The sequence below is a fragment of the Malaclemys terrapin genome, chromosome 14, assembly GCF_027887155.1.
Source record: "Malaclemys terrapin pileata isolate rMalTer1 chromosome 14, rMalTer1.hap1, whole genome shotgun sequence".
NCBI lineage: Eukaryota > Metazoa > Chordata > Testudines > Emydidae > Malaclemys > Malaclemys terrapin.
Genome location: NC_071518.1, coordinates 20,918,887 through 20,937,651, shown reverse-complemented (window position 1 = coordinate 20,937,651; position 18,765 = coordinate 20,918,887). Strand labels below are relative to the sequence as shown.

At 39.7% G+C, this 18,765-nt stretch overlaps 1 protein-coding gene and 1 long non-coding RNA gene across 2 annotated transcripts in view; one reads left to right on the top strand and one right to left on the bottom strand.

Moving 5' to 3' along the window:
- LOC128849079 (neural-cadherin-like) overlaps window positions 1-18,765 on the bottom strand; it is a 117,095-nt gene that overhangs the window by 25,046 nt on the left and 73,284 nt on the right. The window contains exons 16-24 of the mRNA XM_054049454.1: window positions 17,895-18,038; window positions 15,127-15,410; window positions 13,029-14,643; window positions 11,230-11,323; window positions 9,695-9,879; window positions 9,277-9,506; window positions 4,149-4,426; window positions 3,229-3,443; window positions 1,910-2,037 (exon numbers count right to left, since the gene is read on the bottom strand). Coding sequence (XP_053905429.1) covers window positions 1,910-2,037; window positions 3,229-3,443; window positions 4,149-4,426; window positions 9,277-9,506; window positions 9,695-9,879; window positions 11,230-11,323; window positions 13,029-14,643; window positions 15,127-15,410; window positions 17,895-18,038 — 3,173 coding nt within the window. The remainder of the gene's footprint in view (window positions 1-1,909; window positions 2,038-3,228; window positions 3,444-4,148; window positions 4,427-9,276; window positions 9,507-9,694; window positions 9,880-11,229; window positions 11,324-13,028; window positions 14,644-15,126; window positions 15,411-17,894; window positions 18,039-18,765) is intronic.
- Window positions 8,009-18,642, top strand: LOC128849080 (uncharacterized). The gene is made up of 3 exons (XR_008447160.1): window positions 8,009-8,096; window positions 16,934-17,042; window positions 18,567-18,642. It is a non-coding gene; the product is annotated as an uncharacterized LOC128849080 (long non-coding RNA).

Genomic DNA, 18,765 nt, shown 5'->3' with positions numbered 1-18,765 from the left:
GGGTAGGACCCTTAGTTCAAGGGAGTGTTGGCAACTCAACATCTCTCTTACCCATTTGTCTGTGGTTGATTGAGACTGTTCTTCTAAGAAGTGGGAAATTCTGCTTCCTAGATTCAGGTCTCAGTGGAGGCACCTTTGTTGTCATAGGGCTCTCAGAGGTGGTGAATCCTCCTATGGATTTTCCACCCAATCCCTGTTTCCAGGATTTTCCCCCGATATAGCTGATGTCTTTCCTCTGGTACCTTCATGAGGAGGATGGACAAAAGGAGCATTTTTGTCTGTTTCTGAGTTTGTAGATCCTCCGAACATTTCAGAGGGGAAAAACCTTTGCTGCATTTTTCCATGTCCCGCTCCGAGCCTGAATCTGAAATCTTCCCTTTCTCAGTAGAAAAGGAGTTCGTGTTAGAGTCAGAGGATGAATATCTCTTAGGTTTTTTAAATACCTTTTTCTTTTTGCTCTTTTTGGATTTTGTAGCCTTTTGGGCCTATTTGCAGGTGTTGCCATCCAGCTGTGGCCAGGGCATTAGAAGTTTGCTTTATGCAGTGCCTTGAGCTCTCTGGATATGTCTCCCTCAGTGTCCTTCCTCTTGGGGCCCCACTCCTCCTGCCCAGAGGATGTGGTTCAATAGTCAGAGTTCCCTGATTCAAGAGACTCTAGAAGAAAGAAACCTGAGTATGAGCCCCACTTCTCTCTCCAGGGAACTTGCGACCCATTTTAGGACTTGAGGACAGGACCTTGAGCCCCTTAAGGGCTTTTTTTCCCCTCTCCATTCCTGTTCTGTTCCAGGCCTTATCCCTTGGGCTTGTTGGATAAAATCCTTTTTTTTTTTTTTTTTTGAGTCTTTCCTTGCTCTGCTCCTCATCTCCAGACTGGGCATTTCTGTACTGGAGTCTTGGCTTCTTGAGACATGCCTGTCCAACTCAGAACCCTGTGCCCTAGCAGTGCAAGTGTCAGCTGGCTGAGAACAAGCAGGGCACAATTTGCCCTCCAAAAGGCCTGTAAAAGCTGATTCACAAATAGGATACCACTTTGATTTAGCTCAGTGTTTGCACAATAGCTATGCTATGCCTTGGGGAGTGGGGGGAGGCAAAGGAAACTGTCAGGGAGGTACCAGGTACCTGAAACCAACCCACTGGTCAATACCCAATCCAGGAGAGAGAGAAAGGCTGCTTGCTACTCCCCCCCCAAAGCCCCCAAACAGATAAAATACAAGTGAACTGTTACTTGACGCTGTTGCAGAGGCAGAAGATCTGGCAGAACCATAAAGCTGGAGAAGGAAGCATGAGCATGGCTAGCACGGGCTATGCCACAGTTTTGAACTGCTTCTGGAAATTGCAGACAGGAGGGAAACAGCCCATACCACGGGTTTTCAAACTTCATTGCACCATGAGCCTTTCTGACAACAGAGTTACTACATGACCCCGGGATGGGGGTGAGGAGAGGGGGCATAGAGCCAAGCCTGCCACCCTGAGTAGGAGGAGAGGGGGCTGCAGCTCGAGTCCCGCTGCCCCCAGTGGGGGGATAGGGGGTCGCAGCCTGAGCCCCACCACCCCAGGTCGGGGTGGAGCTCGGGCTTCAGCTTCTGCCCCTGGTCCCAGCAAGTCTAATGCTGGCCCTGGTGGCCCCATTAAAATGGGGTCTTGACCCACTTTGGGGTCCCGACCCACAGTTTGAGAACCGCTGGCCCATATTTAACAGAATTGTGGGAGACGCAGAGCTGCAGAAGCATAGATTATGAAATTCATAGTGCTATCCTCCCAGTATTCACATTGTGCATCAGGTCTACAGATACATATGGAATGAAACACACAATTTTCCAGTCTCTCTTTTTATACCTTCCTAATCCTGTATGTATGCAAGAACTAACTGGAAGTAACAAAACCATAAAATGGAAAACAAGTATCTGACCTGACCATTAGTTCTGACTTCAAGCCGATGCCATCTTTTGTCAGTCAAGTTCAAGTGACTTGGGAAATGCAGCATCTCAGTGCCTGCACCATGGTTAATTTTCAACACAGGAATGCCATTAGAAAGTTCTAAAAGGCCAACAAGAAAAATTTTAAAAAGTTACATTTTTAAAAATCTAGCTGCAAATATATTTTCCCACTTTTGCTACTTTGGTATATGTATTGACTTGATTAGTTTAATGATTATTGTCAACCACAAGTTAATGGGCTCAGTGAAGGAATTATGTGGTTAAATTCTGTAGCCAGTGTTAAGCAGGAGAAGTTTTGCCTGTTGGCCTTGTTATTTATAATTGTATTAATGAGTATGCTAATTCTTTGTTAATTAATTGTATGTGAATCTGCTGCCTGAACTATGCAGAGAAAATACGCTGCACTACACCTTTTTTCATGATCAGGCTCTAAACCAAACATTGAAATGTATTCCTTACTAAGGGACTAATACCATATTATGTTCTAAAGTAAAAATTAATACTAATTACATGCATGCATATAGGGTTTGCTATATCCCAACCCCTGTCCAAATTCATAAGTAAGTACAAATTCAACCTCACAGAAGCAAAGTTAAAATCAGGTCATAGATTAATATCCCAATATTTAGGACAATCTAAAATATACACAATTCTGCACACATCTTCTTTCACTAACTCACTGAAAATAACTGAGCAACAATTAAAAAAAATATCAGATGTATAGACAACTTTAAACCACTGCATATAAGGCTTTGATGGTGCTGTGGGACTGGATTCATCCATCAAGTCATAGTCTGTTAAAGAAAACATGTTTCAAAAATGCCTTGAGACTGAAAGAATTTTAAGAAGATTTCTGTCTTCACAAACCACATAAAATGACATGTGACTCAGACAGCATTAATCATGTAATACCTGTCTCAAAAGTACCTGAACTCCTTTAAAGCACTAGATGTTTCCTTGTGGGATTTTTTTTTTCTTTGTCAATCTGTCTGTTCTGTTTCACTTTGATTTCTTTAGCTCTAGGATGGGCTCAGAACCATTAGTGTAAACTAAAACAAATACCCACAGTGTCAAAGAAAAATGTACTGCTAAAGTATATTTCAAGAGACTTTTTTCCTAATTTTTCTAGAGTCTTGCACTCAAGAGACAAACTTTATATGAATCCATCAGACTGAAGTAAGAATTCACACTATAATTGCTATATTATCCATGCAACATCAATTCCTAGAGAATCCTTCCTTCAAGCCCCTACAAACCATTTAGTTATGTGCAACATACAAAGGACAAATACCTATTGCCATGAAGTTCTCTGTACTCCCAGGCTCTGGATCTGATAAAGGACCACTGTATAGTAAAAGCCCATCTGGAACCTCAGTAATAAACTCTAGGGATATTAAGCTCTCAAAACAAGGCCTGATGGGTCGAAACCATGCATATCCATTTCCATGGAAACTGTGCTTAGTCTGCTGGCAGTCAGGTCCATGAAATGAAGTAGAACAATGACATCTGAAAGAGCAAATCAGAGGAAGGCTAAAGCAAAATAAACAAATGAATAGATAAAATAAAAATACTATAGTCAAAACATTTACTTTTAGTTAATCTACCAAACTGGGCTGGAAATGAATCAGTGATCTAAAAGTTAAAAGGTCTGTGTCCAGTAACCAATATCTTCAGTCATCTTGACCCTTTTTGAAAAGCTTTTCAACATAAACATTTCCTACTGTTTTCATAGTGACCATACCCACGGAAGAAATCCCATGAGATTCCTATGAAAATTCTAAAAGATTAATTGGGAATTAAATCTTGAAACCATGAAAGGAGCACTAAAAAGTGATGGAGCTGTGGAATCTGAAATCGTCATAATAAACATTCACAAAATTATAGCAAATTGTGAAGAACAGCATAGAGAGAGGAGTTAACACCACTAACGTGTTTGTGTTTTTTCATTGGTTTCCATTTAAGGCCTTATCTCGACAGTCTTTGTTCAGACTATACTTTCAATGACTTCAAGACTGCAGGACCAAGATCAGGCCCTTAATAAAGAACTGTTTTTATTACAAAGTTTACAGTCTTCTGCACATGTATCACTTTTCTGGATTCCCCTCAATTTGAAATGTACAGTTTAATACAGATCTCAAGGTGCATCCATCACTTTTCTAAAAAGAGAAATAAAAGAGACAGTAAGAAAAGTTGAAGTACAAGTTTCCTCACCTGTAACCATTAAGAGTGTCAATACATGTCCCACCATTGAGACATGGGCTTCGGGGGTAGGAGGCACAAGATTGATGAACTCGATCTCTAGCTGAACAGGTGCAGGCTGCGCTAATCGGGATTGTTACAGAGACAAACGACACGTTCCCGGCATCCATCACTGTTGGAATGTCACTCACTGTGAAGTAGTTTGTACAACCGCTGCCACCACGACAATCTATTCTCCCACATTCGTCTACATCAATCTGTGAAATGTTCACTTTTAAAGCTGTTTGGATCTAAGAGGAAACGCAGTTTAACAAATCACCAGTCTGTCCCTAATGGAATGTTTTCATTTGTTCCTTCAGTTCTGAAAATCCATGCAATCATAAACTTTATGGAATACTTTAATTACACAAAAATTGGTCATTAATAGCCTAGACTTTGTGAGCAAAGTGATTTAAAGGAAATTATATGTATTCAGTGTGTGTGAAAGTTTACTGTAGCAATATTTCCTGGAACTCAATAATTGCTATCACTGACAGCCAATTTATTAGAGCTGTTCTGGACTGTTAATAATATTTCTAAGGCACCAGAGAGTGCTAGACTGGCAGAGGCCAGAGTGCAGGGGCTGGGATTGTGCTGAAAATCTTAGGGCAGTGTAAGACACCTTTCTCTCCACCCTTGCACACTCATAAGGGGCCAGGCATAATCTGGTCACAACGAGCAAGAAAATTCCAAGTTAAGTTTTCTACTCACCCTGTTATGCCCACATACTGTAAATCATAACTTCACTCCCCCAATACAGAAGCACAGCCTGACCCAGGCACATTTGAACTGCATCAGGATTGCTGAGTACCCAGCAGAGCAGCAGACATGGCTTGCTACATTGGCATGTTTTTGGGCATGTGTATCCTAATTGCGTTCAGACTCACTGACACACCTCCACCACATCTTCATTTACCTCCCCCCGTATCTGCAAGAAGATGCTGTGATCTTCACAGTGTGCAGGGTATTGTGGGATCTCTCTGCACAGGATTTCATTTGTCATTGATGTGTTTATTATTTGGATTACATGACTTCATGGAGTTATTCCTGATTTGCATCATTATGAGGGTAGAACAAAGCTCTGAAGCTTTTCATGCACCTCTGGAAAGGTCAAAACCTCTATTTGAGTATCAAATGGCATCCTAGTACAGTATCCTACAGAGGCATCACAGATGCCAAAACTGAGATTGGGGCCCTATTGTATCGACACTACACAACACAGGATGTGACCTAAAGACTTACTCTCTAAATTGACAAGACAGGCAAAGGGTTGGTGGCAAACAGGTACAGAGAAGTAAGGAGACTTGCCTGAGGTCTCACAGCTGGTAATGGCAGAGCTGGGAATAAACCAGCTCTACTGCCTCTCATCCAGCTCGCTATGCACTGGATCACGTGTCTCCCAATCAATCAATCATCATTATTATTATTTATTTGCATTATTGTAACACCAAAGAGCCCCAGTGATGGCCCAGGACCCCATTGTGCTAGGCACTGTACAGACACAGAACAAAAAACCCCATCCCTATCCCAAAGAGCTTACAATGTAAGATAAAAGACAACCGATGGATATAGCTAGATGGGTGAGCACAAAGAAACACACAATATGGTTGGCAAAGCAGAGTTTCAAGGATGGTTTTGAAGGATGATAAAAAGTTAGTTTTGTGGATGTTTACAGGGAGTTTGTCCCAGGCATGAGGGGCAGCATGGCACAAAGGTGTCTGAAAATTTAACTTATTGGGCTGACCAGAGGCAGTGTTTGGATACTGAATGAGAAGTTTTGACCTTTCCACGGGTGCATGAAAAGCTTCAGGGTTTGGACCATAGTGTCAGAACCTTGACACTAAGGGCTTTGTTCTACCCTCACAATCAGGGCCGCTGAGAGCGAGTTTGGGCCCCGGTGAAAATTTTTTTTCACGCCCCCCAGTAAGGGTGGACCAGCTAAAGAGAGCTGACAGGGGGAGGAGGGGAGAAAGAGAGGAGGAAAGCCGGGGAAGCCAGGCCCCCTTCCGGACCGCTGGGCCCCGGTAAGGCGACGAGAGGGGGGGAAGCCGGGCCCCGGGCCCCCTTCCGGACCGCCTGGCCCCGGTAATTTGTACCGGCGTCCCCCCCTCTCGTCAGCCCTGCTCACAATGGTGCAAATCAGGAGTAACTCCATGAAATTAACAGAATTCACCAATGTAAAACTTGTGTGAGGTCAGACTTAGGGCCTGGTAATTTTATATGTTTAATAAGATGTTTCATACATTGTACCACTAAAAGTATTTTTTTTTAAATAACTCTAATGGCCAAAAACAAAACTTAAAACCTTCCATTCTTTTCTTCTCTTTCCATTTTACTAGTGCTTCATTTCAATGCACCATTCTTTTAAGAGCTTCGACCCTTATGACTAATCTTCAATACATCCTCATATATATCATGATATATTTTGAAAAAGAAGTAGAAATATATCACCCGACATGATGTATCCTGTCAATTCAGTTATGGGGTATGCTGTCTACATATATTGCTGTTAGTGGGGATTCTGTATTAAAAAGATTTAGACAGTTTTGCAATACTGTTACAGAAAAACATGGCGCATATAGACAATTATGATTCCTTTAAACTACTGGGATGGATGTCTTTTGTTGTACACTAAGAACAGTTATCATAAAGCCATATCCAAAGGAGTGTAACAAATAAATACACTTCATCATTTATTTAAAAATGTAATGAATAATTCTAGTGCTAATTGCCAATTTTCTATGTTTATCGTTAACTGAAACATATCTATAAAAGATAATGGAGGAATTCTATATTTATGTTTTGTTTCTGTAAGTATAGAAAATTGGTGATAACTCATTAGAGCTATTCATTAAACTCTGAAAGGTGATAAATAATTAATAGAAATGCCATTTCTTCAGTAAAATATGTGAAGCAAAAATTATCCTCTTGTTATCACTATGATGAATCATCCCACTATGTATTATGAAGCAGATTCTATTTGAAATCAATGTAACTTTCCATATTATCATTGTAATTGCTCTATAAATATGCAAGAGAAGCAGCAATTACTTTGCATGAATAGTATCTGCCTCTCTGATTCTGTGACCTTGGCCATTTGGAGGATTCTAATACTCTATATTATTGTTTAACAGACAATAAAATTACGTACTTTGCAGTCTGATAAAAGTTGGGCAGTTGGCGAGTTGTGATTACTGCTCCTGACTGGCTAAGAATTACACACAACCTATTATCATTCATACCACCTCATGTCTCCATCTCTCCTCTCCTCTCCTTTTGTCTCATCTCCCTGTTGTGTCTTGTCTTTTAGATCATAAGCTCCTTGCAGCAGGGGCTGATATTTACTATGTGTTTGTACAGCAGCTGACACACTGGGCTTCAAGCCCAGAAGGGACCACTGTGATCACCTAGTCTGACCCCACCCTGTATAACACCGGCCATAGAATTTATTTCCCCAAAATAATTCCTAGAGCAGATCTTTTAGAAAAAACATCCAATCTTGATTTAAAAATTGCCAGTGACGGAGAATCCACCACAACCCCGGTAAATTGTTACAATGGTTAATTATCCTCACTGTTAAAAATATATGCCTTATTTCCAGTCTGAATTTGTCTAGCTTCAATTTCTGGCCATTGCATTGTGTTATACCTTTCTCTGCTAGACTGAAGAGCCCATAATCAAATATTTGTTCCCCATGTAGGCACTCATAGATTATGATCAAGTCATCCCTTAACCTTCTCTTTGTAAGATAAATAGTTTGAGCTCCTTGAATCTATCACTATAAAGCAGGTTTCTAATCCTTTTATCATTCTTACAGTTCTTCTCTGGACCCTCTCCAATTTATCAACATCTTTCTGAAACTGGACACCAAAATTGAAAAAAAATATTTCAGCAGCGGTCGCACAAGTGCCAAATACAGAGGTAAAATAACTTCTTCTCCTACTTGAGATCCCTCTCTGTTTATTGCATTAGCTCTTTTGATCACAGCATCACAGCAGGAGCTCATGTTCAGCTGATTATCCACCAGGACCCTCAAATCTTTTCCAGAGACATTGCTTTCCATGATAGGGTCCCGCATCCTGTAAGTATGGCCTACGTTCTTTGATCCTAGATGTATACATTTAGCCATATTAAAACGCATATTGTTTGCTTTCGCCCATGTTACCAAGCAATCCACATGGCGGCTCAGTATTAGTGATCATCATCTTCATAATTTACCACTTCCTCAATTTTTGTGTTATCTGTAAACTTTATCAGGTAATTGATAAAAATGTTAAATAGTGTAGGGCCAAGAACCAATTCCTGTGGGACCACACTAGAAACACACCCGTTCAGTGATGATTCCCCATTTACAGTTACATTTTGAGACCTATCAGTTACCCATTTTAATCCTTTTAATATGTTCCATGTTAATTTTAATTTTATATCATCCTAGTTTTGTAATCAGAATGTCATGCGGAACCAAGTCAAATGCCTTACAAAAGCCTAAGTATATTACGTCAACAATAATCATCAACCAAACTTATAATTTCATAAAAATATCAAGTTAGCTAGACAGGATCTATTTTCTATAAACCCATCTTGATTGGCATTAATTATATTACCTTCCTTTTAATTCTTGATTAATCAAGTCCTGTAGCAGCTGCTCCATTATTTTGCCTGGGATTGATGTCAAACTGACAGGGCTATAACTACATGGGTCATCCTATTTATCCATTTTAAAGATTAATATTTTGGTTGGCCACTGAGCAATACTACAAAGTATATGTTAAGTAATAACAATAAAGTTTTTATATGCACACACACACACACACACACACAAAATTACACAGAACTGACCAAAGTGCTATGATTCGGAGGAGGAGACTGCCCTCTCCTAAAAAGTGGCCAAACTAATTGAAATGGAATGAAATGAGAGGAAGTAAATTGAAGTAAAAACTAGTATAACAAAACTTCGAGTGAAGCAAAAAGTAAATCAGTAGGCCTGGCATGCTCTTCAATAGTGTGGTTGTGTCTGCATAAAGGATGCTAATATAGTTAGTTTATATCTATGCAAACCATTCTAATGTTAAGTTCACTGAATTAAAACTGGGGCACATACCTTGTTTTTAAATGCTGCCATTTCACCATGCAATTTTTCTGGTCTATAATAAGAAAAGCCACCACGAACTGCAAATCTTAAGTTTGTCTGTCTTCCGTCAACATTCATCATACTGAAGATAGTGATATCACTAGGATGAGCAGAGAAGATTTCTGCCAGTAACTCCTTAAATTTGTCATGTCTGCTTTTCCCATTTTCATCTTTCCTTATAAACTCCTCCGCTGTGACATCTGAGTTGGGGATTCATAAATACAGTATACTGAAATGAAATGCCTGCAAAGCTCTGGTTAATCTCTCAACTCACCCCAGCCCAATAGCACTAGAAAGACACTGCAAATGCATCAATCCTACAAACACATCTAAGTAACAGCTTTTCAAATACAGCAGCAACCAAGCTCAAACAGCAAATAAAACTGACCTGCCAGACGTACAGTGGCTGAATTGCGTATGGCTTCATTTTCCAACTCTTTGACATGGATCTGTACTGTAGATATTACATCAGGCCAGACTCCATCTGAAACTCTGACTCTTAAGTTGTATGTCCCCTGAGGAGCATTATCCACCATTACCAGAGAGCCAGTCCTTTGATTTAATCTGAAAAACCTAGAAGTAAAGTCCCAAATCATGAAAAGCCTAGTAAGTCAAACCAGAAACATCCTCTACTCACCATTGAATTGGTCCTTTTCAGCATACATGTTCTACTGTATAAGGGCCTGACCGAGTAACACAGGTATGTGGCCTCATAGGCTACAAAAGCCCTAGAAAGTTGGTATGGAGGATCCGTGGTCAAGTGACCTATCTGATGGGTACCAGAGCCCAACCTCAGAAAGGCACTAAAAAAGAAAAAAAACCTTTGCCCTGGGAAGTTGTGGAGAAGCTTGGGGAGAGTTTATGAAAATTAGTATCTTTTCTGCAATTCCTAAACCCATGAGCTTTCCCACTCCTGACCCAGAGCATGCAGTCTACAAGAATTAGTAAAGCCCCATGGCTCAAACACAGGAATACCCTTGCACAGGTCCCAGTGGTGAGTAGGGAGGACAGATAAGAGGAGGGAGCAAACTGTCTAGTCCCACACTGGTGCTTGTTAAAGAGAAGTTCCAAGAGAGATGTCTTGCATCATGCCCATGAGCTATGATGAAGGGGGCAGTTTTGAACGGCTATGGAGGTCTATTATGGCAGGTCACTACTACAGAATAATACCCTCTTATGGCTTAGTACCCCCAATGGCTGCTGACAGGCAGAAGCTCCAGCTGCAACTCTGGGCTCGCTAAGGCTTTAACATCTTCATTGTCTAGGGAAAAGAAAGCTTGGTTTTGCTTTTATTTTGTGAAACAGAGACGAAGCCACTTCAGAACTACATTTCTGCTAATGGCACCGCACATTTTGTGATGTGGGCAGATGAATTAGTATGGCCTCAGGGCCCAGTTCAACACTGGCATGAACAGACACAACTACAAAGAGTTAAATCAAGTTGTGACTGCTTATGCAGTGGTGAATTTAGCTCTAGGAGGAGATCATCCAAATTCACTTTCACTTGTGATATCTTGCGTTATTCTACTCTTTGCTCATATTGGATGCCTTTATGTGATCAAATACAAATAGACTATAATACTTGGTGGCGGTGGCAATGAAACTGGAGCCTATTTTTATTTTGGGTCTAATACAAAGCACATCCTTAATGCCTAGGAAAAGTAATAGAGAGCACTACTTAAAAATTGACAGCATGATGTGGCCCTACATTATTTGAGATGAAGATAAATATTGTGTAGACCAATTCCTTGAAACCTAGTTATCTAAATGAAAAAGAATATTCAGGAGGTACATTCCCTGTTGCATGGGGTAATCCTGGCTTTTATACATATAACGTATACAGGGAAATCTCATGGTGAGTAAAAAAAATTACAGAACCATAAACATAAATATTACTCAGTTTGACACAAATACAATCCTCACTTGAGCATTTTTCCTTCAGAGAGAAATGTTTTATTGTCCCAGTCATCCTGATCTGGTGCAAACACTTCCCCAAGCACTGTTGTTGACCATTTCCCTGTTGAGATAAATTATAATAAATCTGCATTTAATTTTTGTTTTTCAAAGGGTTTTAAATTCCACTGCATTCATTACTACATTTATCATTTTCATATTCCTGTTTGATTTTGGTGAAGGTTATGATCCAAGGCTCTTAAAACAATGCATAGCCTGTAGTCTGAGCTCTCCTCTAAGTGCGCCTGGAAAGCTGGGTAAAGACCACAGGCATTACATAAAGGAGGGAAAAAACCCACAAATAATCAGTAAAAAGAAATCAGAATATAAAACTACAGTATATAAACTGATTTTTTGAGACAAAAAGTTACTAAACCAGACGCTGAAGACCCAGATGCTCTAATCTGGGGAAGCAACTTTACACTGCATCACTAGCAAAATCTGCATATAAAGCCATTACAACTACCCCAGTCTTCTGCACCACAGGAGAATCAGAATAGCAGCTCTCTCTGAGCAAGGAAAAGAGGGCATGACTGGAGAAAAGGGAGCATTGGCAGGATGCCTCTTTGCCAGTCCAATTCTTGGCTATGTTTTCAGCCCCCTGTGGCTCTTGTGGCCTAGTGCAAAGTAGAACAGCTGCTTGAACACAGCAAGAAGAGCCTGCAGAGAGCAGCAGTGTGATCAGGAGAGTAGAGAGAGAGCTTTAAGACTCCTTTGAACACCATACGCTGTGCAGTTTAGTTATAGCCATGATCTGGCAAAATGTGGGTGCTCAGATAATACGGTGATGAGCGCAGTATAAGAACCTATACAAAGCAGAACAGAAATTGAATAGACTATTTTTAAATTCAGAACTTCAGAGTCTACCCTACTTCACCTCGCCTGCTCTATTGTAGAACTTGCTTACACTGGCTTTTGGTTTAAGTGCATCTAATTCAACAAAATTAGGTGCATGCTTAATTTAATGCAAAATGGTTTTCTTTACATACTGGACCTTTACATACAAATACTCATCAGGCACGCTGGCACTATAACTCTAACCTAGATATTCAGTTAAATTGTGCCTTCATTTCAAATGCTTTTAGGATGACGATCCATCTCGCACAAAACAAGCAATTAATAATGGACACAGAGATACCCTACGATCTTCACTTCTTTATTTTATGGGATTTATCTATTTTTCATTGTATTAAAACCAAAGCAACAAAAATATACTTATATAATTTTAATATACATTTACCACATACTAACAAGGAAATTGCTGAAATGCACAGCTATAGTAAAAACTTCCCAGTGTTTTCATTCTAAGCCCCTATTTTCAGTCACTTGTTAAAAATCCCTATGTTTTTTCCAGGCTCAGTCTCTGCCCAAGGGGAAAAAAATTCCTCCCAAAATGAGTAAAAAGAGTTATGTTTGGAAATAGAGAAAAAAAAACTTTTTGTTCATTATTATTGTTTTTGTATAGACAAATACATACACATTTTTAAAAAACAAAAGAGAGATAATTACAAATATATAAATCTTCCTCAGTAGATGATGCTTTCCACATTATGACCCAGACCTTGCAAACAGATGTGCCAGCATGGGCCCATACAGCCTGCAAAATCCCACTGACTCTGTATATCTGTTTGCAGAATTGTATGCTTAGTCTATAAATATACAAAATATAAAAGATACAATAGCAATAACAGCTTAAAGAAAAAATTACTAATATCAAGTAAAATTGTAACTTTTCTATGCATCTGGCTCACTCTCTGTACACCACCTACCTCTGTGGGTATAGACAAAGATTTCCTTATGGCCAGCTTCATGGCTGTTATCATTTTCATCACCAATTGTTATGGTCAAGGTGTTTGTAGCACTTATAGATGGATTCCCACTATCTGTTATAATTATTGGCAGGTGGAACACCTTCTGCTTTTCTCTGTCAAAGGACCTCAGTGCAGTAATGGTTGCTGTGTTATTTCTGTTGTCAGTAAGAGAAAAATCCAAAGAATTCTGATAATCAGGTGGCAGCAAAAATGTTAACGGTGGCCCATTTTCACCACTGTCTGGATCCACAGCATACAGCAGCTTTGATGTATGGTTCATATACACCACCTGAGGTCCCAACACATTTTCCCAAACAATGGGCAAATATGATGCCTCAAACCTTGGCTCATTGTCATTAATATCTAGCAAGTTAATCAGGACTGTAACACTTCCAGTTTGGGCAGGCGTCCCTTGATCTGAAGCCTGTATGATTAAATTGTATTGCTGAATGACTTCACGATCCAGTGTACTTGCAACAGTCACATGACCATCTGGGTCAACTGCAAACTGTCTGATAGGATCTGAATCTGATTTAATAAAATAGATAATGTCCCCGTTCAAACCAGAATCCTCATCGGTGGCTCTCACTGTGGTGACTGTAGTACCCACAGGTATGTTCTCAAAGAAAGGGTTAGTTTGGATAAACTGTGAATTGAAAACTGGGCTGTGGTCATTACAATCTTCAACTTCAATCAAGCAGGTTGCAACACTGGAAAAATCAAGGTCTTCTACTTTAATCGTAAGGTTAAACCACCTTTCATGAGGTTTCTCATAATCCAGTTTCTTTTTCAATCTGATAGTTGCACGTTGACCTTCTTTGTTACTTTCAATGTAAAACTTCTGATCTGGATCTCCTCCAATAATGCTGAATGTTAAGTGAGCATTTTCCCCAGTGTCTGCATCTGTAGCCGACATTTCCAGAACTTCTGAGTTGACTGCACTGTTTTCAGGAATCGCTGCCTGCCAGACCTCCTGAGTGAATTCAGGTATATGATCATTGACATCTGCAATCCAGATAGTGGCAGTGCCAGTTCCTGTCAACCCTCCCCCATCCCTGGCCTCAACAGTAAGGAAATATTTATCAGTCTTCTCTCTATCCAGCATTCCCCCTGCTACATGTATTGTGCCACTACTGGGGTTGATATTAAAGAAGTCTGTACCAAACCCAGTTTTTACATTGTCAGTTATCCTATATGTCAAAATTGCATTCAGACCTACATTCAGATCGTCTAAATCCACAGCTGTCATTTCCATGACCAAAGTGTCTGCAGGAGAATTTTCAAAAACACTCCCATTGCAGTCATCAGGCATGCAGGTAAATATGGGAGCATTGTCATTTATATCCCACACATTAATAATTACATCAGCAAATCCAGTAAGTCCTTCTCCTCCCTCATCAGTAGCCAACACAACAAATCGCCACTGTGCTCGCTCTTCCCGATTAAGCATCTTCTGTGAGTAAATGCTGCCTGTGTTCTCATCTATTGTAAAGACATCAGTTGCACCATGTCCATGCAGAGAATATCTCAAATCACCTTCATCCATGCTGCTATCAGGATCATTTGCTACAACCTACAAAGGTTTTGCAAACAAATACATCATGTTAATGACCGAATATGCAATTCCTGAATTATATCCTATCTGCTAGCTACTACATCCTATCATAGATGGATAGATATAGACACTTCACACTATAGCAGTATAATTATCTATGTTTTCTTTCTTATTTTTATAGTAATAATTGAACTACAGAATATAAAAAAAACTAGTAGATTACAATGCTAATTATTTGGCATAAGTGATAGTTCTTAGGGTTACAAAGATAAGCCCTGCTTGTTCAATATTAATGCCACAATCATTTTCTTCACACACACACACACACACACACACACACACACACACACACACACAAAAACCCACCACCCTGCATACTTCTCTCTCCACTGATGAAATACATTTTCTTCACAAAACTGGATTTCACTGACATATTACAACAACAATACTGGACTATTCTTCTATTGAAATATCACGAACATCTGGAACTCCATATAGTACCTGAAGTATAAAGATGGGTAATCCATCCAGTTCTTCAATCACACTTCCATAGTATTCACTGATAGAGAAAACTGGAGCCTCATCATTTTTATTCACAACATTGATTATGATAATTGCATAATCTTCCCATTTACCATCAGAGGCCAACAAATGAAGTTCATACATTTTCGCTTCTTCATAATCCAGTGGCTGAGCAATAAAGATGGCTCCTGTTTCTGGTTCAACATCAAGTACTCCGCCAGTGTTTCCAGCTGTGATCTGGTACCTTAATTTAGCATTTGTTCCTGCCAATCCCCAAAGAATATTAAATAAGATACGTATAATTTGAGGGCATTTAAATATACATTTACTTTGTACCTCTTCTACTAGATTATTAATCGTGTTCTATATTAATCACACCAATCAATTCTTATCCTGATTAAAATCCACCCACAAAGTCCTGTCTCATTGTCAAATGTTTCTAGTGCTTTACTATTACAGGAGAGTCAGTATATAGTACTGTAGTTAGGTGGTCTTTTAAAATGCATAGCCAAGTAAGAATATTTACAAGCATTTTTCTATTTCCAGGTCCCAATAAGTCTAATATCTATAATAAGTTTCAAAGGAACAAAAAGTCTCTTGAATGAATGCCAGTGGACTAAATTTTGCCCTCACTTAGTACCCCATGTTGGAAGGCCAGTAGGACTGACCAAGTGTACAACTCATGGAAACTATAGTCAATGGTAACCTGCTTATAACAATAAATTAGCATTATAAAATTATAGAAACATCTCATGAAGTAGTTCTTATTCCAAACTCAACTTCACAGATCCACAGATTTTACGGCCAGAAGGGATGACTGTGATCATTCAGGCTGACCTCCTACATAACACAGGCTATAGAATTTCAGACACAACAGGGGCTCTTGGATTAGTCCAAATAAAGCTTTTTACCTTTTCATTCTGGATCCCCTCTTCTTGCCTCCAATGTTATTGTCACTCTTCTCCCTCCCCACTTCACACCCGCAATTTCAATTACTTAACTTGGCTGAGAGGCCAGAGACAAAGGGTCAGATCTGTAGTCCTCCCAAGGCAGCTTCTCCACCACCACAAAGCAGACTTAAACTCAACATACATGGCCAGCTAAGGAGTTTCCCTTGTGTCAGGGAATTGTCCAGTAGCATAGGTACAGCGTAGCTAGCTTTGCCCTTGCTCCTTTGCAGCCCCTAGTATAGGTGAATGTGGCTAGTGCGCCCATGCACTTCAGAGACCTCCTACTGCCAGAACAGAACCCTTGGGGCTGTTAAAACTAATGCAACTTGGATTAGCCTGAGGTTGGTCTAAATTTCTCTTTTGGACTCCAATTTTAGAAAGCACTTAAGCATGTGCTAAAATTCATTCTTGTTTAGGTGATCAGTTGCTCAACTTCAGGCAGTTTCTTCCATGGGATTTAAGTACTTGCTTAACTGAATTCCTGAATAGGGATATTTTTCTGAAATTGGGATTAAGGACAGAAACAGTGCCCAGCAGCATAACGATCAGCAATCCAGAAAGGTAGCTGCAAACCACCTTTACAGCTCTCTTCAGATTTTGACTGCCAAATGGCCAGTCCTAAAAATCTGGCCTCGTATCAATACCTTTCCATCAGTCAATCAGGTAAAATCACAGTACAGCTAAGCAATAAAACTAAGCCTACTGAAATAACCTACTGGCGATAGCCATATTAATAGCTGTACTTATTTCTCACACAATCCCCAAAACTGATAAAAATTATACTATTCCAACCTGTGTCGAGTCCCACTAAACTTCTGTTCTTTCCTTTGCACCAGCAAACAACTCCACTACTTCTGCTAATAAAGCACAGACACTAAGAGCCATCCCATTCACCACCTGCCACACAGAAAGTCATGCCCACAGCAAACAGAATCTACACTGGAGGTAAGAGGAATACTGCATTTATTCTAATTTAGTAGTCAATAGGATGGGGGGGTTCCTAACACAGGGCAATAAACAAAGTATAAACATGAAAAGGGTCTGATTATGTGACAAATTTGCTTGGTCTCTTCAATAATTGTTTCAAAACTCTGGACTGTTCATACAGGGCCGGCTCCAGCATTTCTGCCGCCCCAAGCAAAAAAAAAAAAAAAAAAGCCGTGATCGGCGGCGGCAGTTCAGCGGCAGGTCCTTCGCTCCCAGAGGGAGTGAGAGACCTGCCGCCCCTGAATTGCCGTACGTGCCGCCCCTCTCCCTTGGCCGCCCCAAGCACCTGCTTGTTAAGCTTGTGCCTGGAGCCGGCCCTGTGTTCATGATGATCAATCCCTACATTGCTTTATCTCCAAACCATTTAGAAAGTCCAATTTCATGTAAGACAACACTATTCCTCAGTGTGCCAAATAAGGGACAATACAACAAATATACCATCAATACAAAGAAAATACATTAATTTCATTGAGATTCAATATCAATCATTCTAGTTAACTGGGAAAATATTTTTATCACCACCTTTCTTTTAAAAAAGGGTATGATCTATACCAAATTTGTATATGCTGGCACAGAAGTTATTCACCATCATCCCATGTTAATGTATTGCCTCACATAATAGAGTTATTTAGCTTATGCCTCACAGCCCCATTTTGAAGTAATGTTCATGCCCTGTCAGTTTAGACATAAAGAAGTTTTAAAATGTAGAGACAGACATTTTCCCTCCTAACACCACTAAATATGTCTTAGTGTGCTGAAATTAACTCATTAATATTTTAGATGCAGCTATGGGGAATTCCAATACTTTACCTTCATCTTCATCATTAGCACTGACTGTAATGACAGTAGAACCCACATCCTGGTCTTCATCCACATTAACTTCATAGACACTCTGAGTGAAGACAGGTTTGTTATCATTCACGTCGCTGATAAAAATGCGCACATAGGCTGTGTCTAGAGAGACAAGAAACAAGAGATTAAAATACTCAGCTGTGCCACTTCTGTCAGCTACAATTCCTTAAACTGTCTAGCTGCACATTAAATGAAGACGAATATGCAGACAATACAGAAACAAACCCTTAGGGTTATGGACAATTTATATACCAACATTACTCAAAAGCACTTGGATATCAAATGTATGTCACATCCAATTTGTTTAAAGAGATAACATGTGAATAATTGATACCTAATATGGCAATTGTACAGTTTTAAGTCATAACTTTTTGTCCTGAAGCCACAAAAGCCCAGTTTTAACTCTTTGTTTAAACACAACCAATGTGATTTCTTTTAAAATCTTGAGCTTTTCTGTTCAGCATTTCATTACTGGCCCAAACTGAGTGCAGTGCAGCATGCAATGCTTTGAGAAGCCCCTCCATTACCCAGACTAGGCTTGTACCCTATGTTAAAGTAGTAGGTGTGGTTTTGCTAGTTAGGAATTACTCTCTAAAATCCATCAACTCTAAGGTGATAATTTTCTTTTAGTTTCAGAACTGAAAACTTGCCTGGTCATCATATTAGATATTTCTTCCAGTTCTGAGACAACGGACACAGAGAGAAACAACAAAAAAATCTTTTTACAAGTGAGCCTGGACAAAAATAAATTACAATTTAAAACTTGATTAAAGGGTTTTCTTTTATAGGAAGAGAGCTAAAAATCACACTTGATACACTGGTTCATTTC